The following is a 27,496-nucleotide window of genomic DNA, read 5'->3' as shown; positions in this document are numbered from 1 at the left end:
TAACCACAATGTTCCCCATCAGATTTATAGTTTGTTTCTAATACTAACAAAGAACATTCAGCAGTTGTCAACATTCAATGTCCTCTACCTTGTTTATTTTAATGTTAGCCTGATCCATTAGCACTAAGCAGAGTAACCTAAAAATCCCTCACATAAACTGTAAATACACTAAAAGTCAATTCCAGGAATCCTTTGCTTAAAAAAAACATCTTTCCTCTAAACTGTCTAAAGATATTATAATATCAGAAAATATTTAATTGTAATGCAGAAAGTGCTGCATGAAGGCACACAGATTTTGCAAGGTGTGTTCACAGTAACATGGCCCTCCTCATCACAAGATAAGAATGTTCTACAAGGAACCGTGTTCCTGGAAAAAGCACACAAGCAATTTCAGCTGAAGAGATACAGAAAGGTTAAAAAATACAAACAACACACCCACACAGGTATGATTCTACTGTTTATTTCTCAGACCAAAATCAAAGAAAATGAAAAACTGGTTCTTGTACAAACTAGTACAAAACAGGCAGGTAGGTTCAAATCAAAAAGTACAAAAGCACAATATATTTAATCGGTTTAACCACAACAACTGAAATCTCTCAACGAAATTAGCCCAGCAAAGAAACCGTTAAAAAAAACCTGTGCTCCATAAACTAATAAAATTACACTCAACCAGAATAAGGGTGGAATATTTTTGCCAGGAACTGGAGCAATTTCATCTAATTAAAATCTAATTTCAGTGCTATTTTTGTAAAACAAAATGTATGATGATGTAGGAACTGTAGGAAATGTACATAAAGACTAGCCCCCACACATTCACCACTATATCTGGTCAAGGAGTACCTAGGCTTAATTCATATCTTCTGTTTGGAATGTTTATAAATGTTTTCTTTTATGAAGTTGGAATGTGAAGTTATTTTCTTAATTACTCTATAAAGTCACATTCTTGTAAATTTTACAGACTCAACTCTCCTGCAACATCTCTTGTACTGCTTTGGTCAGTTCACACTTTTTGAGATCCATGCTGCCTGACAGGAGAGTGAGTGCTAATTGGAGGAATGTAGCAACTCTCACTGACATCACTGCAAGTGCTGTACTAAGTATTCTTACTGAGCAACAACTTTACCATTTTGAACATCAAAATTGCTCATTTGGGTTGCCAAGTCCTTTCTATTAGCTATAAAGCTTTTGAGATACCTTTGCTAAAGTTCTTCATGGTGTGAGATGAACCACTCTGGTTAAACAGTATAGTAGCAGGTTGTGTTTTCATATTATTAATGATGGCTGAAGAGCTCACAGCTCCCTGCTCTAATTAGGCTGACAATTTCAGTGTGGAGGTTGAGCAGTGATTAAAACTCAGAGGAGATGCACTTAGTGTTATAGTTTTATCTATTGACCTTTCTAGGGAGGAACAGATTCCCCATAGTCTACTTATATGAAGTAAGCACTTTTCTTGCACAGTTTTAGTCAGAAAATGTAGAAGTTTTCAGGCATCAACAATCAGCTTTATTAATTTTCCTTTTCTATTTGAAAGTATAATTCATTCAGTTAATCCCCAGTTTCTGGAAAGGATTGTTTTTATAAAATGCCCGGTTTAAAGAAATGCAAAGAATTGTGCTCAGTCAAGCACCAAGTCCTTAGATTTACTTTTTCAAAATAATTTGGAAACACAGAAAAAAGATCAATTGATGTTAAAAATTGTCAACTGTAAATAAATTGGGCTGAAGATTTTATAAAGAATGTGAGGATTGGAAGAGATTAGCTTTCAAATAAGGGTACCTGAGTAGAACAACTAGGCAATTTCTCAGTGTGCATATCGCCTGCTATGGCTCAGAATTTGCTAGCCTGAGTCTCGGTCACGTCACTAGCTAACTGGAACTGTGATGTTGCAAGTGGTGGCACACAACTGGCCGAGTACTGCTACTGGGAGCAGCTGTACAGTGTGGAGTGATCTTTCAGGCTAACAAAAATTCTTGGAACCTCCCAAGTATCTGCATCGTTGCAGTGATGTGACTGATGGGTGCAGAGCTCTGGGCTGAAACACACTTTGGTGTTTTTAAACATCAAAATTGCTCATTTCCCTGGAGCTGATGGGTCCTTTCTGTTTAATGTTAGTAACTCCGTTCCTCTGGGTTTGTTTGAGACACTTTTGCAAAATAGTTGGTCCTCTTGCATACGAAACAAAGCAAGGTCACAATGGTACCAAACTCAAGATACGAAAAATACAAAAAAAAACACTAGGTTCATCAGAGATATTCCCTAAAGAAATATAAAAATGCATAGTAGAAATCTAATGCAAATAAGTGAAAAAACACAAAAGTCAGCCCCCTAAACACAGCAAACCTACAGTACATTAGCGCTCTCTGGACTCCCCAATCACAAAACAACCACCCTTTTGTATGGAGTTTGCAGGTCTTCCCTATGACCATTTGGGTTTTTTTCCAGGTACCCCGGTTTCCTTTCACAGTCCTAAAAAAATGCATCTCTTAACTGCCTCTTGAATAAACCAGAGTGTGCACACTCTAGCAATGGATGGCTGTCCAGAGTGTAATCTGTCTTGCCCAGGTTAGTCTCCAACTAACTGTGACACTTTACTGACTGAAACTAAGCACTTACTGAAAATAAATGGATGAGTGACCAAAGACCCTATCTAAAGGAATAAACCAACTAACTAAAGGAATAAACCTTTACTTGTTCCTATCCACTATCATCTCCTAGTCTGATGGTGTGGGAAGAGCAGTAACAATTCTCTTCCTCCTGAGGAAGGCTTTGCTTTAGGTCAAAAAGAATGAGTCTGCCCAAAAAAATAGCAGAAATTTAAAATGATTTAAAAAAACAAAAGAAATCATACATTGAGAACAGTCCAATTTCTAAAATTGCAGTAAATTAACTGTTAAAAACATTTTTCATGACCAAATGACACAATGTTAAGGTGCTTAACTGCAATTCTCATTACATGCAGAAAGACACACAAATGCAATTTATTGTTAATACCTTTCGGTATTATTCCCAAAGCCTAGTTTAATAGATTTGCATTATTTTCACCTTAGGGTTTATCTATCAGACCAAGTTCTTTTTTCTTTATATCCTTTAACGGTCTAACTGGTCTGCAAGTAATAAATACAGTCACTGGTCACCTCTATGTACATATGTGCTCAGAATGTATGGAAAGAAAAGGTGTGTGTTTTCACCTAAGCATTAAATGTGAAGTCTTACTATATACTCTTAAATCTGATTGGTATCCAATGGAGTACATTCCATTGAAATATTTTAAAAAATCATTTTTGGACTCTGTAACAGTGGCAAAATGAACAACAGCAAGGGACTGCTCTGTGCCTGTGCGACGTGCTGCCTGCGTGGTGCAGATAAAGTGTTATTGATCGCCTACAGAGCACAGCAGAGACTAGAGGTGTGTCTGCCTGGGGGTTGTCTGTTCTGTCCTGCAGTAGAAGCTGATTCAGCTGCTAAGAGCTCTCTCTGGGACTGAATAAATATTTTAACTGCTGGTGTATCTTTCAGATTGATGCACACAAGTCTGCCGTGCTCCTACCCAATATGCGTTTGTGGCGCGTGGGTATGGACACAGCCGGACATAAGAGCAAAAGCTATACTGACAGCGCACACACACAGCTAGGCAGAAGAGATGAAGCGATAAAGACATTGCACAAAAGCCGTGAAAAGGAAAGTTCTTTCCTCTCCTACTCAGAATTCTCTGGGCACAAACTCTCAGCAGGCTGAACAAAGCCAGAGTGTTTCTGAGATGCTCAAAGCGACATCTCAGCACTTCCACCACCAACAGGGGCAAATATGACAGCCTACTGGAGCCAGCTGCTACCCCAGAGTCCCATCAATTGATAATCTGTTTCTAACGGCCCCCTCCTCTTTCATCTCCAAGCTCCAAGGTGCTGCACTACAATTGTGCTAGCGACACAGCGAAATGACCTGAAGCAAAAAATATCAGCACTGACCACAAAAAAAATACAAAATAAACAAGCCATTCGCAGAATGCCATGTTTATAAAACACATGCATGGGCCACTGGGCACAAGTTTCTACTAGCTTTGTAAAAAAAATATGTCCTTGAAGGTCTGAACAGAGCTCTCTCTACAGTTTCAGAGCCTGAAGCCATTATGACATCAAGAGCTAATAATTCTTAAACAGTTTGCTTCTGACGACCATAGATTAACCTTAAATGGCCAATACAAACATTGTCCGTTACCCTGGCATTGTGCTGAATCTTTGAGGATGACGGACTTATACAGGTAAGTGTATGAAGAAAGAGAACAATGCATCCACTGCAGAAAAAGCTCAAAGCACCTGCTTTAAATGAGAGACAGGGTTGGGCTGAGGAGTAGTCTTCAGGGAAACAGAACAGACAGCTCCCAATAGACAGCACATTTAGGCCTTTTTTCTTGTAAAACTTAACAGCAGATGCTGGATGGTCAAAGCAGGAATATTGATGTTTGGTATTGATGTGAAATCTGATCAGTGCTTTTTGCTTGCCTCAGATCCCACCTGTACCACTGCTTCTACAATTTCCCTCCCTTTTGATTCCATTGAAGACATAACGTTAAGCCAGTGAAGAAAAGCTTCTACACGAACTGTATATACACACAACCTATTACCTATTAGAAGTGATTGTGGTAAAACATCAAATACCTACATTTAACTACTTTATGACACTTGCACAAAACGGTTTCAGATAGAAACAGAAGGTAAAGCTGATATAGGGTATAGGTTGTGTATAGACATCCATTCACATATGCTGTCAAGTCATTATAGTTATGCAATGAAGTATATTATTTTAAGTTGAATTGGAACCATTGATACAACACTTGAAGACTTAATTCTACCTATCTCCTGCATGAAGCACTTTTGGTCAGTTTTTCCCACCAAATACCAAATTCGCAATACATTCTCCCACAGTGATCCTTCAATTTTCAATGTCATCGCGAGCATTGAGTACTGTTCAGAATAAACAGTGAAACGCACCCCAGAGAGCACAAGTGGAAATTACATTGAAGTGCATTTAAAACTGAGAACAGGAGGCACTTCTTTACCCAAAGGGTTGTAGGAGTATGGAACAAGCTACACAGTCATGTGGCAGAAGCCGATACTTTGGGCTTCCTTTGAGAATGGCTGGATGAGAGAGATACTTGGATCAATTAACTCCTGAGTTCCAAATGGCCCAGATTGACTAAAGGGCCTCCTCGTTTGTAACCTCTTATATTCCTTAAAAAACATCATTTCAAAAACAAGATGGGATGGGATACAAAATCGCAAAAAATACTTTTCCGTTTTGATGACCACAAGAGACCTACATCTTCTGTGCTGTGCAGCCCATTTTGTGCCATATATAATTATCTACCTTGAAGAATTTACTAAAGGGAGTTCAAGGCCTCCCCGCGTGAAGTAATTCTAATTTTGCTTTTCTAAAAAAACGTTGCTCATAAGCAGTACTGTGCCCACCAAGAATCTGGTAATTAATGTTTACTTTCTCTATTCTACTGTGAGAGGGGTGTGGGAGAACAGGAACTGCAGATTTACATAATGCCTGAAGACACTGAGATAAGATTCTAATAATTTGCATGGCTTGTTGTCTCAGGATAAAAACAGCTTTTCTGCTTTTGGACATACGGTGGACTTCTTTTGTATTTTTTGTTGGTGGCCTTTGGTACGCAGATGCATCATGGACACCCAGATAGCTTGGCGTCATCCCCGGTTGTCCTACAGTGACTACAGTGCCAGGTTATCTTAGCTGTTGTTCTAATGATGATGGGCTTCAGGTGATGACACTTCAGATAGGCTGCCAGAGGTATTTCAACTCTCACTGAGCAGATTAATTTAAAAAAATACCTACCAGCAGTTGTGCCCTTGGTTGCCTAACCAATAAAACTACAAAGACCGTGCTCAGCACTGTTCTACACAGCGCCCTCTGTGGCAAAGAATTATGAGATGGTGAAGTGAAGCATGCCCTAGGGCCTAAGCAGTGAAATGGGGAGATGTATATATGTTTAGAAAGAGCACCCACTATGTAACAGCATATAGTGCAAACTATACATTGTAGTGTTACTAGATTCACTGTAGGATGATAATAATAACAATATGGCCAGTAGCCATATCACTCTGCAACTCACAACTGGCAACCCACTGAAGCTAAGCAGGAGTGAGCCTGGTCAGTACCTGGATGAGAGACCTCCTGGGAAAAACTAAGGTTGCTGCTGAAAGAGGTGTTAGTGGGTCCAGCAGGGGGCGCTCACCCTGCAGTCCATTTGGGTCCTAATGCCCCAGTATAGTGACAGGGACACTATACTGTAAACAGGCGCCGTCCTTCGGATGAGACGTAAAACAGAGGTCCTGACTCTATGTGGTAATTAAAACCCCAGGGCGTTTCTCAAAAAGAGTAGGGGTGTAACCCCATCGTCCTGGCCAAATTTCCCATTGGCCCTTACCAATCATAGCCTCCTTATAATCCCCATCTAGGAATTGGCTTCATTACTCTGCTCTCCTCCCCACAGATAGCTGATGTGTGGTGAGCATTCTGGTGCACATTGGTGGTGGTGGAGGGGAGTCCCCATTACCTGTAAAACGCTTTGAGTGGAGTGTTCAGAAAAGTGCTATATAAGTGTAAGCAATTATTATTAATAACAACTGACCTCACAGTTTTCATTCTTGCTAAATAGTTTAACACATTAAAGACAACACCCAGGCCTTCTTTCAAGAATCGATGAGATCCTCGAGTTAATGAGCTACTAAATACCTAAGAGGCTAGAGGAATGTTCTCGTCTCCTTCTTATCACATATATGCTTTGAGCTCAGTCAAGTCATGACATGAAAAAGTCGCCTGTTTCAAACTGAACTTGCCCCTCTTTAATCCGGGATGTGAATCGTAACACAGAGGAAGATGAAGGAGCCAGCAAGAGCGAAAGAGAAAGTGAGGGAACGATAAACCAGATTGACAGCAACACTGCTCTCGTCTGTTGTGCATGTGTGTGCTCTCGTATTATAACCCAACAGGGGAGGCTTTTAAGACAGTGCTTCATCAAAGATAACTCCAGTCAAACAAACAATGTGGGACTGTCCCCACAGTGGAAATCACTTTTTATTAGAATCCAAATGGCATCTTGTTTTTAATCTTTTTTTTAAGTGCCAGAACTATTTGTCTGGAGTCTAGTGGAGTGCAGAAGATTAAAAAGGAACAGAGCGAGCGGTGAGGCAAGGTCCTCACAAAGACAGAACACAAATATGTGCAGGCGTACAGTTCTACCATTTAAATTTTAATGCAGCTGAAGCCACTCGTACCTAATTTGCCCAGCCCCTGTGGAGCCCGGCTGATTGCCAAGAAAAAACTAAAGAGAGAGCGTCACATCGTGAAAAATTCAGGCAGCCCAAGGGAAAGCCAGTTCTCCAGGAACAAACCAAATTGTCTCCCTCACAGGAGACCCCACCCCCCTTACAGTATACTGCCGCCAGGGTAAAAGACTAGCCCATGGCAGCACAGCGGTAACCTGACAGCTTTCTTTGATCTTTTTCTCAGCATGCCGCTTAATCTCGTTCTTGTCAGGAAGCCTCTGCAACACACTGGGAACCACCACAGGTCTTAATGTAGTCCATAAACGCAATGCCACTGTCACCTTACCTCTTATGCAACTGTACTTTCAGACGACTGAAGGGAAAAGCATTACGAATCACTTGGAAAAATTTAAGAGATATTGATTATAGCAGTTATTGAACCCACCGATTTAAGAAACTGTAGAGAGCTGCTGTAGTTAAGTACTGTTCTTTTTAGAATTTGCTTGTGTCATTTTACAATGACATACTCTTTAGAATTTCAGCCCATCATGTTCTTTAGGTTTTGTTTCAGACACAAAAACCTCCCTCTCCAAAGAAAAGGACAGAATAGCTAAACAAATGCATGTCTAATATTCCCAAAACCACAGGGAAAGACAAAGGCTAAGCGGTTCCGTTAACGTCTTTGGTGATCTCAAAGATGCTCATTTAAAAAAAGCAGCAGTGACCACAGGCATTTCCATGTCCTCCAGTTTAGAACTCTGCTCTCGGTTCACTTCACCTATTAAATTCAGAAAATGCCTACGGTGCTACATGTTACCGCTTCTGGAAACAATAATGAAGTGTCAAACAGTAAACAGTAAGACAATTGGTAATGAACACTAAGAGGAGAGTATTCTTCACACTGCGACTACCTGTGTCTTGCTGATCTTACACAATCTCATCGACTTCAGCAATTCTCTTTGGCAATGGCATTTCTATAGCAAACATTCGCTCCCTTTCTCCACTCTGAAAACTACTCGAGCTTCAACACTTAGTTGAAGTCCTCTACTCTCTTCCTCTATTCATCCTATAATCACTATACTAATATTTTGTTAAGTTTATAATCACTTAATATTGTTTTATACAACAGCAATAAGTACTGCATCACAATTCCAACTAAGTTTTGAGGTCTCAGCTCCTGCTGAACCCTGTTAACGCACATGGGGAGAGTGAGGATGTGCGGGCAGACTCCTCCAACCACTATCAAGCAATTTGTCTCTCAACACTCTTGGGCTCCATAGCTCCATTCAGGAGGTTCGGTACCAATTGGAAGCCGACATCTCCATGACCCCGCAAATGTCAGAGAAGCTGCAGGGGGGGCTCTCGTCTCCTTCAGCACTCTTAAAACCTGAATTAAACCTCCCCTAAATCTTTTTATTTTTTCAGCTGCTGTACAGAAATCGGCAGCCCTGAAATCTTCCTCAAGTCAACATATTTAAACCCTGTATTGTAGTGCGATTGCCCTTATTACATGCAAACCTCGCTTTAATACCACTGAAAAATCTCCTCCAACTCTAGAGCAGCTTCACAATTCATACTGTCCAGTTAGCAAATAATCTGATATCTTCCTTATGCTGTAATTGCAGCCATAACTCTTTCTCTCTGGGTAGAAAAGAGATGAACACAAGCTTTTGTTGTCCTTTCGCACAATCTGCAATCTGACCACATCCACAAAACAGGTGTTTGATGAAAAGCACACAATCCAATTGTGCACACAAAACCGAAAGCCCGCAGGAAATAAACCCATTTTCTTATTACTTCACTTCTCCTCTTAGGTTCTCCACTAGCATGTGAGGATTGATGTACAGTTTAGGATCTCGGCTCTGCCTGACTGTAACATAGTGCAGGCGACTCATGGATCTGATTCAACCGTAACATTCATCAGAACTTGCACACTTGCACATTTCTAAAATGCCTACTGAGCAGATGCTTGAGTGTTATACAAATGCCGATTAAACAAACAGTGAGGAATTCACAATGCTATGGTGGATCCTTAAATATTTTTATTATTTATAGGGAAAGAACACTGAACATCAAGAACATCAAGAACACTGCCAAATTAAAAATAACTACTCTACATCTTTTTATTTGTTCTAATCTGAAGATTTATCACTTGAAAACTACCATACAATTAAATCTTTTACTTCATGTTGTTTGATGCTAGTTAAAACTTACCTTTAAAAAAGTATAAATTTTAGACTATAGTAAATGACAATGATTATTTTTTTATTTTATTAATAACAGTTCATTCTCTTAACAAACCTTGCATTGGTTACAAGCACCTGAAAAGACATGTCTAGCAGATTGGCTTCTCATTATAACGATCGAGAATTTTCATTTCTGACTTCTGACTTTTAACCTGACATAATGGAAGAATCAGAGAGACCTGCTTTATTGTACAGTATGTCAATATTCAATATGTACAACTCTATAAACACTCTTTGCAAGCACTAACCATCTTGGAAAGAGCCTCTGCGTGATTCTTTTGGGATATCACAAATCAGAACACCCTACAGCCCAGGCTGCTTTTCCAATTTTCGCATAATTTGAGATTCTATCTTATGTTGTCTTTTGTACTGGCTGCAGGCTCTTTAGTGCAACTCAATATTGCTAATTTCTTCTGCTTTCTCCTCACCAGCTGGAGAACTGTGAAGGAGTATTTAAGGGCATTTATTTATCTTGACAGACATTCATCGTCCATTTTCTAACCGTTTCCTCCAATTCAGGGTCTCGGAGAAGCCAGAGCTTATCCCAGGCAAGCTATGGGTACAAGGTGGGGTAGACCCTGGACAGGATGCCAGTCCATCACAGGGCACACACAGAAATACACACACACAGTCACATCGGGTCCAATTTCCCCAGAAGCCAATGAACTTTCCAGCATGTCTTGGGACTGTGGGAGGAAACACATGAACATGGGGACAATATACATATCCCACACGGACAGCACTAGATTTCCAGAATTTAATCCAGAGCCCCAGCACTGCGAGGTGCCAACGTCTGCGCCACCATGCCATCCTCCTGGCTTGGCTGACATTTACCAGATAATTTTGGAGGTTTCTCAACCTCAAACACAATGATTAAGGGAATCTCACAGATTAAAAGACAAGTTACTTAATAGTTTTCCTTGCCAAAAAAAAATGGAGCCATTGTTTATTACTGTGTTTGGCATAAAATGATCATGTGAGACTGTTGAACTTTTAACGTGTGATAGAACTGAGGTGGTCCTGAAGACCCAGAGTCTAGCAGGTCTGTATATGACAATTCAATTTGGTAAAAGCCTGAAAGAACACATGCATTTTGATTCATCATTTAGAAATGTAATTGGTTCAAGAGTCAGGAATAGCCAAACTACATCCTGTGGGAGTTACAGGGTGAAGCCGATATTTACATATCTAATGATCTGCAAAATACATACTTGAAAAAAAAAATAGTCTGCTTTAGTGGCCAAAAGGAAACTGTTCCTACTCTTTGCAAATAGATGTACATGTCTTAACGCTGACCTATAAAACCAACTGGGTGGCAGCTCTCCAGGGCCATGGTTGGCCACTACTGGCACAAGGGTTTCATAACAGCAGGATTTAGAGCACCGATTGCCCCTTTATCCCACTAATGAGCAGTTAAATAATTACACTGTTGGCTGTAGCAAAACTTATTCCTCAGAGTGGTCTGGAAGGGTGATAGACTGAACAGGCCTTGGGTAGTTCTTGGTACACATGCTGGCTCAGAGCCCTAAAAAGAGAGAGGGAAGTGCCTTAAAGAAAACCAGGCCTTATTTAGCAGAAAATGCATATATATTACAAAGTTATCAAATATCAGTAAAATATTTTAAGCGCTACCCATTTGTTTGCCTAAGAAGTGCCCTGAATCCAACCAGCAAACAATTAAAAAATAGAAAAATCCCTTTATGGTGCTCACTAAATACAGCGCTGGCTTATTGAGAAGTTACCAACATTGGCTTGTTAACACTGGTGATAGGGTTAGGGGCAACTTCACAGTGTCTGTTCCAATTTCCTCTTCAAACCAATGCCGTTCCAATTTGTCAAATGTGAAAAGGACCAGGAAATGGTCTGTATGAGGGAACTTAGTACTGAAACACTGGAAATGACCCCCCACCCTGTCAACTGATGCAGTTGCTGGATTACAATGCAAGAAAAAAAAATCAATGCGTGATGAAGATGAATCCTTGACTCTGCCCCTGTTACAAGCACACAGGTCGAGTTCTGCTACATTACTCGGAGATGACTCTGCAGAAATCGTTGCCATTGAATGATGGGAAGCATTGAATGTCTTAAAGCAAGAAAGTTGTTAAAGCCTGAATAATTACCTGCATCCTGTCTCAACTCCAGGGTGAATGCTGACACGAGATGCTGGGACTAAGAGGATGAAAGTCTGCTGCTCCCTGTCACACTGTCCATCAATCCCCTGCCTCCCTGTGCTTCCAATGTCACTATAGAAGCGAGGTTGTTTTAATTTGCACAGTACTGTTGTTCTGAAATATTCAATAGATATTCTCTTAAGGCATCTGCATATTTCTTGTATTTCAATATAATGTACCCTCCCCCTTTACATCTTGCAGCAGTGAGTACTGCATGGCAATCAGTTAAAGACAGGCAAACATGCCCCTCCACACATACAAATCATCTACTGCCACACTGCTAGACTCACAGTGCTTTACAGGAGCTGTCCTTGGCTGACATCACTGCAAGCCTGCAGGCTTAGGAGTCACTATTCAGCCAGAGAGTCCCCTGACCAACTAAATCTCTACACCAGGCAGCAATCAGCCTACAACATGCCACCACTAGGGTAATTTGGGCTCAGCCAAAAACACAGGACACCTGGGCCATAGAGCTCAGCCTGTATCCAGAGCGAATCCCTTGACTGGCTGAGCCAATTGGTAACCTCCAAAATACGGATGACTATACCTGAAAATGGACAGTCTTACAGGACCTAACCAGTTGAGGCTGTGCCCAGAAACCAACTGAAAGAATGAAAGAAGCCATTACTGTTACATTCTGATGAGAAAACAGCATGCAGTAAACAGTAATTAACACAGTTGCTACTTCAAAGGGCACTAAGGCATTCGATATATAGTGATCTCCAATTGTGTGGTCAGTGAGCTGTTGCTGTGTGCCAGTCTTCAAATGTAGGTCAGCAGTTGCCAGTTGCCCAGATATGAACTGTAATTGACCTACTTCCTCCGTGTCCTGTGGCATTGTTTTGACTGGGTTTTCTTCCAGACTCTCCTGTCTATTTACCTACTGTCAGCTGTATTTAGGTACACTCGTACAAATCAACAGATGACAGTACTCTCCCTCTGATCCTGAAAGAGCTGTGTCACCATAATACAACCTTACGGCAGGGTGACCTTCAGCAAACTACAGACACCTCCAACAGGTGCACAGTGTGGCAAAACTAAAGGAAATGTACTAATGTGTGTTGTCAAAACCAGTAACAAATTATGAAGGCCATTTACATTGAAGCATATTTAAAAAGAGAATGCATGCAATGCACTTGCTTATTACAACTAACAGTGGGCTACAGGCACACCCCTTTCCAATTTGATGCAAGCAATGTGTGGCTTGCCTTATCTGACTACATTCAAAATTATCTCCCTGCATATCTAAATATCTTGAGTTATTAGAATTGAAGTAAATATCCCATTATCCCCCAATAAAGTATAAGTTGAGCAACTTACTTCCCACTCTGATAGTACAGCACGCCTCACCAGCGTAGAGACACCAGTTTGATCGAAAGGTATACCGGTCAACTATTGGGCGCGAGAAAGTCTTGATATTCACTCAAAGACAATCAAAGAAAAGAGCGCAGCCTGATTTACTAACTCTGTCTATCGCAAACAACTAATCCATTTCTGGTTCTATGAGTGGAAAGTTCTTATAAAAGCCCAGGTGGCTGGATATTTCAAGCTTCGCACAGATGTATGTCAAATAATAAAATATTCACTGCATAACCTAATTTTTTGCATAACAACCTGCAATCTGTAAAAAAGGAGATTGGGCAAGGAACTCTGCAGAGGCCAGTCTCATCCAATATCCTTGGAATGCAGGGTGTATCCATTCTTTCAGGCTAAAACGTACAACATAAGCTATACATTTAAGACAATCAAAAATGTTTGCACACACTCACATGGGCATACAATCACAACCTTTGCTCTTAACATTCAATTTTCACAGATATCTATTACATATGTACAAACTGTGGAGAACTGCTAGCCAATGGGCAAGTAAACAACTTAAGATACCTATAACGCAACATTGCCCCCACATAAAATAAATGCCCACTGCTCCTGTTCATCTTTGTGAAAGGAACCTGGAAACAAGAAAACAAGCAAATTAATAATTGCAACCTGTAGTCTCCACATAGTACAAGTGGTCATTAACCTCAGTAAAACTCCCAGTTTTGTCTGCCTGCATCTTACAGCCCCCTATTGGATTTTGTGTGCTGGTAATAAATCAAGATACACAACTGAAAACAGGAGCTTCTTGTTTGCACAACAGGCTACTGGCACATTATATAAGTTGCCCGCACTCATGCCATAGATGCCGGTTTCCCAGAGTTCAAAGTGGTCAACAGGGCAGGTAGTATAGACTCCTATTGCTTGTTACCTGTCTTCTGCGGTTACATTCCCTTCAATCTGTTGTTTATCTGCAACCTCTTAAGTGATGTTTTCTGCCAAGGTAACGCGTTAATGACTTAACCACTCCTCCTATTTGCTATGCTGAGTTAACTGACATTAGAAACTGGCTGTGGGCTGGAGGACTGAACTGTTTGAGTCGGATGTAATTTAAATTTGCCTTTGGCTTCAGCTATTACATCATTTCTAGTTTGCTTAATAAAATCCTCATTTGCGGGAATTCAACACCTCTGTCAGTCCTCTGCAACCTCTTTTAATGTTCGAACGTTGCTTCTGCCTAGCTTCTATCGCCTCTAGCATTAGTTCATGTAATTGGCTTCATTTTTTCTTACTCAATTCTGATATACTGTGGTGGACTCATTTTCCCCATCTCACATCATTTTCTGAAACATGTTCTTCTAGGATCAAAAATTTGAAGCCACTCACCCCCTTTCTTTTTTATGGATAGAAAATGACAGTTTTAAATACCACTGTACAAATTAGTTTGATATATTATTTCTAGCTTTTGGCAAAAAAAGAAACATGCTAGTAATAGGTACTGCATTTAACTGCAGTTTCTTAGTTAAATACACAATTTGTTCAATAGATTTACCAGCTAAACCAGGGGTCTCCAACATTGGTCCTGGATAGCCCCATTCCAGTTATCCTTATAGATTATCCTAAACCATGCGCTTTTTAAAGAAACTGATCACTTTTCACACAAATGGTCCCTGAAGGCTTTTGAGTTGTGATCCAAATGACCTCTAAATAACAACAGATCACTGCACCAATGTAGATGATTGGAGGGAAATTGTTCCAGGCCTTCAGAAATTAAGGATTTAAAGTTAGCCTATAAAACCTGTTGGACTGGGGCTGTCCAGGACCAGGGTTCAAGATCACAGAGTTAGATGGCCCAATAGACAAACCTCTTTCAAGATTCTGTTGTACCAATGAGCACAGTGAAATTGTGTGTAAAGTGTAGAGTTAGCTGTATTATTCAATGTTTTATATTAATCCAAGATGATTTACAACATATAATTGGCTTGTTCCATTACATTCAGCAGCAAAAGACTTGCAACATTTTATTTTTCTTCAGTTAGATTTTAAATCTGACAGTCTGTTTCTAAAGACTTGTTTTTTACCATATTGAGGTGTTAGAACACAGTATATATTTTAAAGTGCAATTTTAATTTAAAATATAAACTCCATCTACATCATTTTTAATGGGCTGCTGCTGTACACAATAAGAACAGTAATTATTTGCCTTTAAACTGTGCTTTACTTATAGGAAGGGATACCCTCCAGTGACATTCACCTAACCTACAGTAGATAACTGAGCAGATCAGGTGGAGGAGGAGAGAGAAATCACTTCCAATGCAGAAGACTTCACAAGCTCCCAAGGGGAATTCAACCAGGGTACCAGGGTTTAGACCCCTATTCTTACAGCCTCAGTTTCATCTTAAGGAAGGAACCTCCTACAGCACAGTGACCCCGTCAACCTTCTGGAACTTCATGCAGCACATACTGCTCCATCTTCACCACTTGGTGCAGCAATATACTGTAAGAGGCAGCGCCACTTCATGAATTCATAACATTTAGAAACTGTTCATGTTTTTTTTTCTACAAAGCTGCAATCAAGATGTCATTATGGACTCAAGAATGTGCCTTACTAGACCACAGCACCAGTCTGTGCCTGAGAACATAATGTCAGAAAAACAGGACTAACAGAACAACAATGAATATTCTCTATCGGCCATGGTCCCTCAAACAAATATGGGTACAATTATCTAATCTAAATATTGACTGCATTCCCTAGTATGGCTGGCTACATAATGTTTTATTTTCTGCAAAAAAAAAACAACCTACGTGAACGCGTATTATGTGACCAATAAGAACTTATCTATGCCCGACTAAAAGTATTCACATTTAAAATTAATACGGTTAATTCTGACTAATGCAAAAAAGTTCATTTTAAAAATAAAGCATTTCTACAATTGCTTTTTTTAAGATAAACACCTCGCTTCTTATTATATTTAATCCTATTAAAACTTAGTGCTATATTAAAAATAGTGCTATATAAATACGTTTAAGCAACAACAGGATGCAACAACATTTGAAACAACGTGGAGAAAAGTTTTGGTTCAGAAGAGGATGCTAGGAGAAAAGCAAAGATAAAGTAAATGCCCAGAATAATTCTGAGAAAACCAATCGACTTTACTGACATAACATCAATCAATATTTAACAACCTACTGTCGGAGTCCAGAAAGTGGTATTTATAATATAGCGCTTGTGGTACATGCACCACTTTCTAATATTAATTTTACCTGTTAGGATATAGTAAATGAACAGCCGCTCAGACTGCAACACACAGCAAGAGCAATAATATACCTGACGGTCAGACATCGACCACCAAAACCACAGGGAAGCGACGTTTGTTTTGTGAAAATGTTTTATAGCTGTAATTTGGAAAGCAGAGCGAACAAGCGCAGTCTTTGAGCCTTGAGCTGCAAGGCAGGAAAGCCGTAGCGAAGTTGTGCAGAAGAAAGTGATGTGACACCGGCACCGCAGTCTGTGAATTGATATTTCAGCAGAAAGCAATGTCATCTTTCGCGGTTTAAAAATCTTCCTCTTTTTCCATTTACAAAGTACGCAAAGCGCCAGCTTCAGTACACACGGTAATGAACTTCTATCCGACGTGTTAGCAAATTGCCACTGATAACCCAATTAAGAAATGCCATACGCAATCCAGTTTTAATACTGCTACAATGTCTGGAGACTGCTTCACACACTTGGAAAGTTACGGCTTACAATCGCTTTCACTTTGACCTAAGCTAGTGATTAGCACACATAAGTAAGAACTGTACTATACTGGGCCAGTATAGGCGGTCCGTCCGACTTTATACGGCCATCACGCACATTTCCAAGCTTCGCAGCTTCCAAGGTGGAAACAGATCTGTGATTGCGGTCCGGTGCGAGTGCCGTTTCCCCAAAACTGCCCAACTCGGGCAAAGACACCCAACAACACCAGATGCATGTAACAAACAGCAGGTAGCACGGCCAGCGGACACCAGGGAAGCTCTTACCTGGGAATGCAACTAGGCGAGGACCCGTCTATTTCCCAGGTAGCGAACAGGTTCATCGGAACGGGTCTGTTTAAAGCCCCGCTCCCGGGGAAACTGAGCCGGCCGGTTCTCTCCGCCATGGTCCGTCAGACACGCGACAGAAGAAACAAAAAGAAATGTCTGTATATAAATATATCTGTGAACGAACAGCAAGACTTATTTTGAAGATGCACGCAGCGGGTTTTGGCTTAGTGCAATAGTGCTGACCGCATCCAAAAACACTTCTCCGTCACGTCTCCGCGCTCGTTTCCATGTCTTTATTTTTTTCCTTGTGAATTCCGAAAGCTCAGTGTTTGGGAAGACAGGTCTGCAGTACCGTGCTTTCACCGCCACCCCCAGGAAATAACGTCATTGCATCTGCCCAGTGATCCACGGCGTGCATACTGTACATACCAACTCGCTCACAAGCCGCGGGAACATCCCAGCCGTGCTCGTTTCTCTTCTTGGTTAATGCCTTAGATAAGTTTGAAAGGAAAAATAAACTACCTGAGATAAATTTGGAGAAATATCATTCATAGTATGAATTTATTTCCAAGAATTGAATGCAAATGTATTTGGATGTGCACTTTTTGTTAAAGTCTTTTCTTGGAAGCTGTTAAATAAGTGATAAAATCTTGCAGCTTCATGATATAGTCGTAATGATTGTGAACTGTTCGAAGGGCTTGCTGCACATAGCGCTTAGCGGTGCGGTGCGAATGCTGCAGCTCAATATTCAGCAGAATTCCTCTAAAAAGATGAGCAAATTTATAGATTATCCACCTTCCAAAGGTCGTTTCGAGATGGAAAGCTGTATACACTAGGTCGCTTGCCCATCGCAATGCGGTCAATAGACGCTGCCGTGTTTAAATAAACCGCCGCCTTTGAAAGTAAGAACTCTTGCTCACAGGCATTGTACTGCAATTAGGAAAATACACAATTTGTCTGTTTGCAGGCGGTGCTTGCTAATTTAGTGTCGGTACAAGGTGAGGTAATGACGTTACAGGTACTATCACACGAAGTCTTTGTTGTTTCTGATGGAGACGACTATAATGCTAATGATTTAGGAGTGGCTAAAAATGTGTACTGCACGTACATTACTAATTTCCCTGAAATGTTTTTATTTTTACATACAGAAGAAATTCCATGGCGATTTTCTCTTGAAATATCGTTTTAAGATAGCGGTTAATCTTGATCTGCATTTCGTAGTACAAAAAGCAGCCTTTTTGAGCAGAGTGGCATAAACGCCGTTGATCATTGGCATGGATCGTGACCCCTAATTGCAGGAACTGCTTTTACTTTGTAGCTAACAATGCCATAACAATTTTAAGGGTGCTTGAACCCTTTCGCTGCCAATAGGTTCTTGTTACCTTACAGAACTACCAGTGCACCCACAAACCAGACAAGACAAAACTCCAGCAGTATTACTGTCCTGCACCCAGTTCTGTTCGGTGACCTGGTGTTTCTCCTTCCTCCGCTCCAAAGAAAGGGATGAGACTCTGTGATCCTTCTGTGGTTCTTCAGCATCTTCTCAGTCCTGGCTGTCCTGAAGAATGTGATCTCTACTGTGGTCCCCCTCTCGACCCTGTTTAACACTTAGTCCAGTTTTGAGTAGAGCAAGGAAATCAATACTGGGGTTTTCCTCTCCTGCTCTCCTGGTGCCCAAGTCCTCTCATAGTCCCAACACTGCAATCACTTTCCATCTCAATTCTTCTTACTCAAATGCTTGTATGCAGTGCTCCTGACTAGGACATTTCCAGCCCCCATCAGGGCTTAGGACTCTTCCTCACAGGGATGGAAGTGTCCCTTTGATGTTCTGGGTATGGGCAGAGCTGTTTTCTGGAGGCTCATGAGATTACTTTATTGGCCATAGACAATTTCTTGCATTAGGAATTCGTCTTTTCGCATACCCCAGCTTGCTCTCCATGAGAAACACAGATAGGGAGAGAAGCTTGGGGTTAGAGCATGGGGTCAGCCATTTATAGAGCACCCCTGGAGCAGTTGGGGTTAAGGGCCTTGCTCAGGGGCCCAACAGAGTAGGATTCCTCTGCCGGCCGCGGGGTACGAACTGGCAACCTTCCAGCCACAGGCACAGATCCTCAGGTGCAGATCCTTAGCCACAGAGCCACCACACCGCCCATTGATCAACTGGCTAAATGCAGAAGGCCAGATTGTGCATTCACACCCTGTTCTAAAGCCCCCCTCTCACTCTGAGGCCCAGTTAGATGTGTCTCGCAGTCACACATCACCTCTGAACTCTGCGGTTATTAAAGAGTGTCTGCACAAGAAGGACCTTTGATGAATAGGAACAAGGATAGACAAATCCACCACCCTTACAGAGAAATTGGCTATTCCATTGCAAAATTAACCTGACATCTGTTGTCCTGCACCCATTTATTCACCGCGTGACATAATGAGTAAATAAGTTACTACAATATTTCCTTTATGGTTGCTCATTTTTAAGTTTACCTTGAGATGCTGTAGTCACATTTTTGAAGGGTTAGATATCCATAAATCGCAAGTTTGTTTTCTTTCCCACCCAAATTACACCACATTAGTAGCAAAGGTCTTACAGTGCTAGAAAAGAACTAGTTGAGGCTTTGAATATTTGTATGTTGTTTCATAGTGGTTTCACATTTTGCAAAACAAAACAAAATGAGAATCAAGACATCCCTCCACCCTCCCATACATGGTGCCCAGAGGACTCCTGAGCAGCAATGTGCAATAAGAATTTGACCCCATCAGCTGCAATGGTCCGAATCCCCTGCCGCAAGCACAGATCCAAGCAGCAGAGTGATCAAAACACTGAAACAATAAGAAGACAGGAGAGAATCCTGTGATGACCGGGAAGAAAATACAGACTCTCACACACAGCACCAGCATTCTTTCAGCAGCAGACAGACCACACAACCAGTTTCACACAGTTTCTGCAGCTGTGGGAACAGCAATCAACGTCCTTGTTTAGAGTACTGGATAAAGAAGAAGGAGCCTGCTTCCCCAAACATAGTGACATCTGAACATTCCAAAATGTGTCACATGATGCCCACAGCAGCACCTCCCAGTAAACAATGGGTAACGGATTAGCTTCATTTAACTGTGTCAAGTACACTTGTGAAACAATTCAGGTTAATCAGTCCATGCATTTAATTACTGGAAACCAGGCTGCAAAAGGCTTGTATGAAACCAGTTATACAAAAAAAAATTAAGTCTTTCTATGCTTAGGTCCAGTGCTCCAGTTTCCTCCCACAGTCCAAAGACATACTGGTAAGTTAATTGACGTCTGGGAAAATAGCCGTAGTGTAAGTGTAGTTGTGGCTGTGTTCCCAGTGATGGACTATCCTGTCCAGGGTGCACCTGTTGCTTGCTAGGCTCCAGCTGCCCTTTGACCCTGTAACAGCTAAAGAAAATGGATGGATATACTCATGTTTTGTTCTATTTGCATAAAATGCCTCACCTCCCAAAGGGGCTACAGCTATGCCTTGCAGAGCAGCAAAGGTTAGAAAAATAGGAGGGGTTCCGCAGCTAATATTGAGATGGCAAATCCTAGGAACAAGCAAAAGCCTGTTCCTATGAAATGCATCTTGCAAGAATAAGAATAACTATCACTCCTGAGACATTGGCTTTCTATCAAATATCATGTTATAATTTTATAATTATACCAAAACACAGCTTTCAATAGATTCTTACTGATGATTGTGTCAATGACATTTGCCCAACATATAAGTCACAATCTCGGATACTATAATAGTATATTGAGAAGTTGAAAAAATGTCAAATTTGCAAATAGTGTTGACAAAACGACAATGGTGTTAGCAATTTGCTTAACACATTGCACTTTGTAAGGATGAGATTGGCAGTTCCGTTTTACAAGGCTGTGATTCCTTCTTGGTGTAAGAACTAGTATTGGGGGAGCAGTTTTATTTGCTCAGTGAAGTTCTAATTTTGTGAAAGTGCCATGAAAGAGGCTCAGTGCAGATGTTTCTTTCCATCACATTAGGGACAACCGTTACTGCAGCCAAGTCCAATTCCATTGTGTTATGGGTTTCTTTGAGATGTACTTTTTACTCCAGCTTCAAGCTTGTGTAATGTTGATTTCCTTCATTTCTCTATGTTCTGGATATTAAGCTGTTCTTTTGTTGATACAATATCATAAGATTTCCCTTTAGAATGAGGAAAGGTCAGATTTCCAATTAATAACTCACGTGAGCAAAAACAGGAAAATTAAAATCATGTATATAAAAACAGGATTTACATGACTCTGCATGCGGTGGCTTTGTTTTACAGACTCCATAGGTCCCATCAGACATTCAGTCTCCTCTTTATCTCTATGTAACAAGCTGCCAAAGAGAGCTCCTGTGACTATGAATTATCTGTTATTACCAAAGAAAACTTTGTCTGTGTGGAGAGTGCATTTTAAAGGAGACCTTGATGAAGCTCAAACTTTGGTGTGGCACATTCACTTCTTATAATCCTGTCTGACATTTAGAAAAAAAAAGGTTTTCTTAGTTGTCCTTGGTGACAAGTAAGAGAGGGAGCCTTTTGAAATCCCAAAGCAAATGTACTGCTGTTGTCAGGGCCTTCCTAGCAACAGTGACAGAGCACAGCTAGTGTTTAGCGAGCAGACCTTGAGAAAATTATAGATTTTTCCATAGTTCACTCCATGTAGTGCAATGCGTTAGGGCTTTTTTTTCTTCTATAATTATGAAAGCTGTTTATTGATTTTTTTGACATCCCAGGCAAATGAAGTGTAACAAAATCAGATACTGAACAATACAGACGTGTCAGGATGGCAGTGATAATTAAAAAACAGCATAGACTGTCAACACCAGCTAAGTATCAGTATAGGCTCCACAATTTGTGTTCCATATTTTTTTTCAGAAAAATAGAGGAACCTTAATCCAAGTTGTGCATGGCATGTTGCTTACCAGGAAATATCCCAGAAGTCACTTAAAATGACTGCCAAAGCCTTCTGCTGGTTGACCCTAAAATTTCACAAGTGGGCACTGCACCCCAGATGGGATACCAATTCATTGAGACACACACACAAGCATACATGGTAAAATTTACAGTGACTAACACAGCCTACATGTCTATAGAAGTCAAGAGGAAACAAGCATCTGGAATAAAAACAAACAAATTCCAATTCAAAAAGCTTTATTGGCATGGCTTGTAAATTACAGTGTTACCAAAGCATATACAATCAATAAACCATCTACATACATTTATAATACAAATACATCATAGGACATTTACATAGATCATACAACAAAGAACATTGAGAGAGAACAGGTGCGCTGTTCCTCAGGTCCTCAGGCTGTGACAGGAGGTTACATAGTATGCTTTCAGCGCCATTGAGTTTCCTCACCCCTCTTTCAGTAGGATTGGGAGCTGTTCTGATCCTGACAGGTGTGGGAATTCAGGGATTCAATTTGTTATTTTGTTTTATTTTGGGGATAAATGTTTGTCTAGCCCCAGAATATTTGTCACAGTGCAGTAGAAAGTGCATCTCTGTCTCTGTTTCTCCCAGCTGTCAGTCAGAGCACAGTCTGTCCTCTCTGGGCAGCCAGATCTGCTTGCATCGCCCAGCTTCTATGGCCAAATTGTGGTCACTGAGCCTGCCAAGGTCTGTTTCTCCTTGCTGTTTCTTACCCTGGTCAGATATTCAGCTAATGTGTATTGTTTGTTTAGGGTTCTTTAGTTTTCCACTTTGTGTTGTGTTTGTGTGTATATCCCAGTGGGTAAAGTGGTGTTCTATGGTTTGTGTTGTGATTTGGATGATTTTGATTTGTGTTGTTTTAACTGCTGTCCTGAGACCGATTGGTGTTAGTGACCTTCAGGACCAGCTGGCTGAGGTGGCTCTTCTCTGGGTTCAGCTCCTGGCTCAGCAGGGCCTTGTGGTGGTATGAAGTCTGGTCACTGTTTCTCAGATATAATCAATATTTGATTGCTCTCTTCTGTATGCTGATATCTAATGGGTATTGGCCTGTTTGAGCCATGCACACAATGTTAGGAGTTGTTTTCTGTACATAAAGAATGCTCTGTGCAGAGTTTCTATGGGTGTTTATCCCATTTAGTGCAACGTGAGTGGACCCCACATTTCGCTACCATATAGGGCAATGTGGGTTGGATTACACTTTCAAATATTCACAACCAACTTTTTTTTATGGGGGGGGGGGGGTGATGTTGTAGGACCTCCTTCCAATGGCATAGAAAGCCCTGCATCCCTTCTCTCTCAACCACTGACAGAATAGGAAAATACTCCATAGAATTTGCCCCAGTCCAGAATCAAACCCAAAACAGGACAGCTGCAAGGCAGCCACCCAGCAACCCTGAAAAATAAGGTACGGTTCTAAAAAATGTAAACTGGGGACAGGAGGAGAAACTACACTATATTCTAGTCCTTCCACGGTCTCTGTTAATAAACCTTTCATTGAGCTTTCACTCTCACTTAATCTCCACTCTGTATGTTGGTGTCCAGTTATTTACAGTATTGGATTTATACATGGTTTAAGTCGTTAAACTACATATTGTGCATAGCTGTATTTATTTAATGTCAGCAGTACAAAAATAATTGTATGGCAATGATAAGGTCAAAACAGGATAACACATTTTGCATATACTCATTGTGACCAACTTATGTACAGAAGGGCCTGCCTTTGATTGCATGCAACACTATGTATTAAATTTGGATCAATTTGTCTCATCAAGGTACATTCTGTTCAACAGCTTCAGAGGAGCTTTTAAAGAGAAACTTAAAGGGAAGTTTAAACTGATGGGGTTTATGCAACAGGACACTAGAGTATTTGGAACACTGTCTGAAGTGGCATTTAATACCCCAGTCATGTGGTAGGACTAACCACCCTCCAAGAACTAGCACTCCCCTGACACTACAACAGCAGTCAGGCAGATTATACGAAGAGATTTGCGGTCCCTGCAGAACAAATGGAGATAGTCTTTGAGACAGGATTGGTGTAATGACACAAGACACAGTGTAAAAAGACGACTGGTAGTGTTGGCAAAGAAAAAAGTTTAATCCTGCATTGACCCAACCATCCATTTTCTAACTGCAACTTCCAATGTAGAGTCGCAGGGACCTGATGCCTATCCCAGCAACTGTAGCGGAGCTAGTGCGGTGACGTCAGCGCCCTCACTGCACGTAGCAGGGACCTCAGCTGCCTGGGCTGAGGGAGGTCTCCTTTAGCTCACGCGGTTGGTTCACTGTTGCGTTACGCCGGAGACCCGGGTACAACAGGAGCAAGGCAGGGTACACCCTAGACAGGATGTTAGTCCATCACAGGGCAGACAGACACAAACACTAACAACTAAGGCCAATTGTCTCAGAAGCCAATTAACCTACCAGTATGTCTTTTGGATCCGGAGGAAATCTACAAGAGCACAGGGAGAACATACAAACTCCACACAGATAGCACCCCAGGTCTGGAATTAAACCTAGGGCCCAAGCTACAAGGCAGTAATTCCAACAACTGTGCCACCCTCCTGCTTTGATGTCTTTCCAAAAGTGCACCAAGCAAGTTTCGTTTGAACTGTTTCCCGACAGGACTGCCTCTGCACAGGAGGTTCACAAAGCATCCACACATCCATACATCCAGATTGCCGAGGCGTCTCTGTCTCCATCCTCCATTCATGTCATAAAAACTGTTCCATTAGTATCACAGGCCGTCAGTAAGCTAGTTGGTGCACAATGGTGAGATCATTAACAACAATGAAGCACACTGGGAAATGGGCAAAGCACCAGCTGGAGATTTGATTTTAATGCCAAATAATTGACAACCAAGTATCTAACCTCAATACGAGAAATATTTGTACCCATCCTGAAAATGAGGCTTTTCTTCCTGTGCCAGAGCTCCATCTGGTGGGCCTCAGATATTTTATATAACATTTCATGTTTGCGAATTTTATGTTACTTGCTGCCAGGATTTGCCAGGACCCCACTGCCCCACCGTACCTCGTTTCTGTTCTGCAGATGGGCCTGCAGAAGGATGTGTAGTGGAGGAAATATTTTAAAATACTTTACCTCAAAGTCTTACACTTGTGTGATGTATTAATCCCATGTTAGTATTTTGTCCCACATTTCTGAAATCTGTGCTTTGATGTTCTGAGATTAGGTTTAAATATTTCATAATCTGGAGTGAGTTTCCCGAATGCATCGTAGTGCTAAGAACATCGTAAACGCCATCTTAAAATCGATCGTTAATTTATGAGTGTCTCCCAAAACCCATCATAACTAAAGTAGCATGTTAAATCCTTTGTAATCTATGTGCTCCCCGACCCACTCGTTAATCGCTAAATGCTTCTTAAACTGGCTACCTCTTGTGCCAACCTTAGCGACAGACAGACATCACCAGACAGACCACATTAAATTTACGTCATGACAATTCTCTGGAAATTTAGAATACTAAGATTTTATATTAAGGATTTTGATATTTTGTTGTACTATGTAAGAGGTAATTTGGAAAAGTAACATTTATTTATACAGTAATGAATTTATACTGGGTAAATTTGATATTTATCAATGGTCTGATATTCCCTCTTTTAGTACTTTTGGGGTGGAGATGAAATTTTATTTAAATTCTATAAATGATAAAATCACTAAACCAAGGAAAACATTTGAGATATGTAAAACTTATTTATATAACTTGGTTACATAAATATTTACCTCATTACCGCTGGCAGTTCATTGTTTTTTGTTCTGTTTATGTGTTTTCTTTCTTTTATCTGTATTTTCTCCTCTATTTCTATTTGTATTTGTAAATGTGTTATACATTTAATTAAAAAAATAAAAAATACTAAGATTTATACTTGACTAGATGTTCATTTTTTAATGATGAAATGCAGTAATGCATTATTTAATTTAAATCATTGGGTTGTAGCAGTGGCTTGTATTATTAGCCTATAAAGGCTACAATAGCAGAAGGTTATTGACTTTTGTGACATATAGGCCTAATATTTATATTTAAAGTTAGAATAGTGTTTTATGTTCTGTTGTGATTGTTGACGGTAATGCTTAGACCTACTTGCTTTTAAATTTGATTACAGGTCCTGTATTTGTTGAGTGACACATGCCAAGCTTAGTAGTTCATTTTTCCAGGTGTCATGTTAATAAGACCAATTAAAATGTAGTTCCAATCACCCAATAACAATAAATAAGAGCAGTATTTTCTCATGAAACACTGTGATTCTTAACTAGCAATGCGCCAAACAATTTCTTGCTTTAAATCAAAGACACCGTCCACGCAATCTTGGTTTTCTTTTACGGCGTGTCAGTTAATTATTTTCTCTTAGAAACAATAGGTGTCCGATTTTTTGCCTATCGATATGCTTTTGCTTAATTGGTTATTAAATTATGATGTCATGTTTACTTCATATTGCTTTTCACAACTTTATTTCATCCCACTGAAGGACCAAAAACGACACCATATAATAGAAGTCTTGTCAATCGATTGTTTTTCAATTGACTTGTGATAGTGTTTGCTAAGCGACTTCGGGGGCGGGGTTAACAAAGAAGTACTTCTTTATACTCGCTCGTAAAATGACCGATTAAGAGGGGTTTGGGGGAAACACGCGGAAGAAGTAGCACGTACTTACATTGTAAAATTGCTCGTTAATCTCTTAGATTAATAGTTTTCGGGAAATTCACCCCTGAATGGTTTAGGTCAGTCAGTAGATGAAGTGGACCAAGGGATAAATGTTGGGTTATTTTTAATGACACTTTTCATGAGCTGCGGGTTCCAAAGCACAGATAATTGAGTTTCTTAATGCTGCACAAACAGAAAGCCTCCAAACTCTATATAACCTTGACATTACCCATGGTTACCAATGAAAAACAGTAGTTCATGTGGCCTCATGTTACAAATATGCAAACATATCACTCATCCAGAATCACTCTGGTGCTAAAAATTACAACTGGAATCAAGATTTCTACCATCCTACAATCCAAACGTAATCAGTTTTGTTGTCTACCTACCATTGTATGCTTTTGGGAGGGGCCATAGGAACTTTAAAAGTGTTATTAGAGAATTGTTTTTAAACTATAATGCATAACTGTCTACACCCCTAACTCCCTTCATTGTGTTTTATGAAAGAAAATGTGTATAATTACTCCAAATAATTACAATATTTAGGCACGTTACTCACTGCCATTCAAAATAATCAGCTCCAGTCATCAATCAACACTCACTTCTCCAGTTGAAAACACTGAAATGCTTAATTGTTCAATCAGCAATCAGAATCCTAGCGGGTCAATTGCACGAATTGAAAGCAGCATACTACATGTCAGTGTAGGTCAGGCCGTAGTTAGAACGCAGATCAGTGCAAAAGTAGTGCGCTATTTCAAGACCAATTACAACCAACTTGACCGCTAAAATTAGTCTGCAGTACGTATGAAATCTGGGGTGAGTTTTCCGAAAACGATTAA

At 40.5% G+C, this 27,496-nt stretch overlaps 1 protein-coding gene across 5 annotated transcripts in view; it reads right to left on the bottom strand.

Moving 5' to 3' along the window:
- Positions 1 to 17,422, bottom strand: part of pacs2 (phosphofurin acidic cluster sorting protein 2) — a 131,608-nt gene extending 114,186 nt beyond the window's left edge. For 4 of the 5 annotated variants that reach the window (XM_088925178.1, XM_088925180.1, XM_088925179.1 and 1 more), the window contains exon 1: positions 17,047 to 17,422. In XM_088925178.1, the coding sequence (XP_088781304.1) occupies positions 17,047 to 17,165 (119 nt within the window). In that variant the 5' untranslated portion in view covers positions 17,166 to 17,422. The remainder of the gene's footprint in view (positions 1 to 17,046) is intronic. The other variant, XM_088925182.1, reaches the window with a different exon arrangement.
- Between the last annotated feature and the right edge of the window lie 10,074 nt (positions 17,423 to 27,496).

Source organism: Atractosteus spatula, chromosome 9 (genome assembly GCF_055471065.1).
Source record: "Atractosteus spatula isolate fAtrSpa1 chromosome 9, fAtrSpa1.hap1, whole genome shotgun sequence".
NCBI classification, from domain to species: Eukaryota; Metazoa; Chordata; class Actinopteri; order Semionotiformes; family Lepisosteidae; genus Atractosteus; species Atractosteus spatula.
This window is presented reverse-complemented; position numbering and strand designations above follow the sequence as displayed.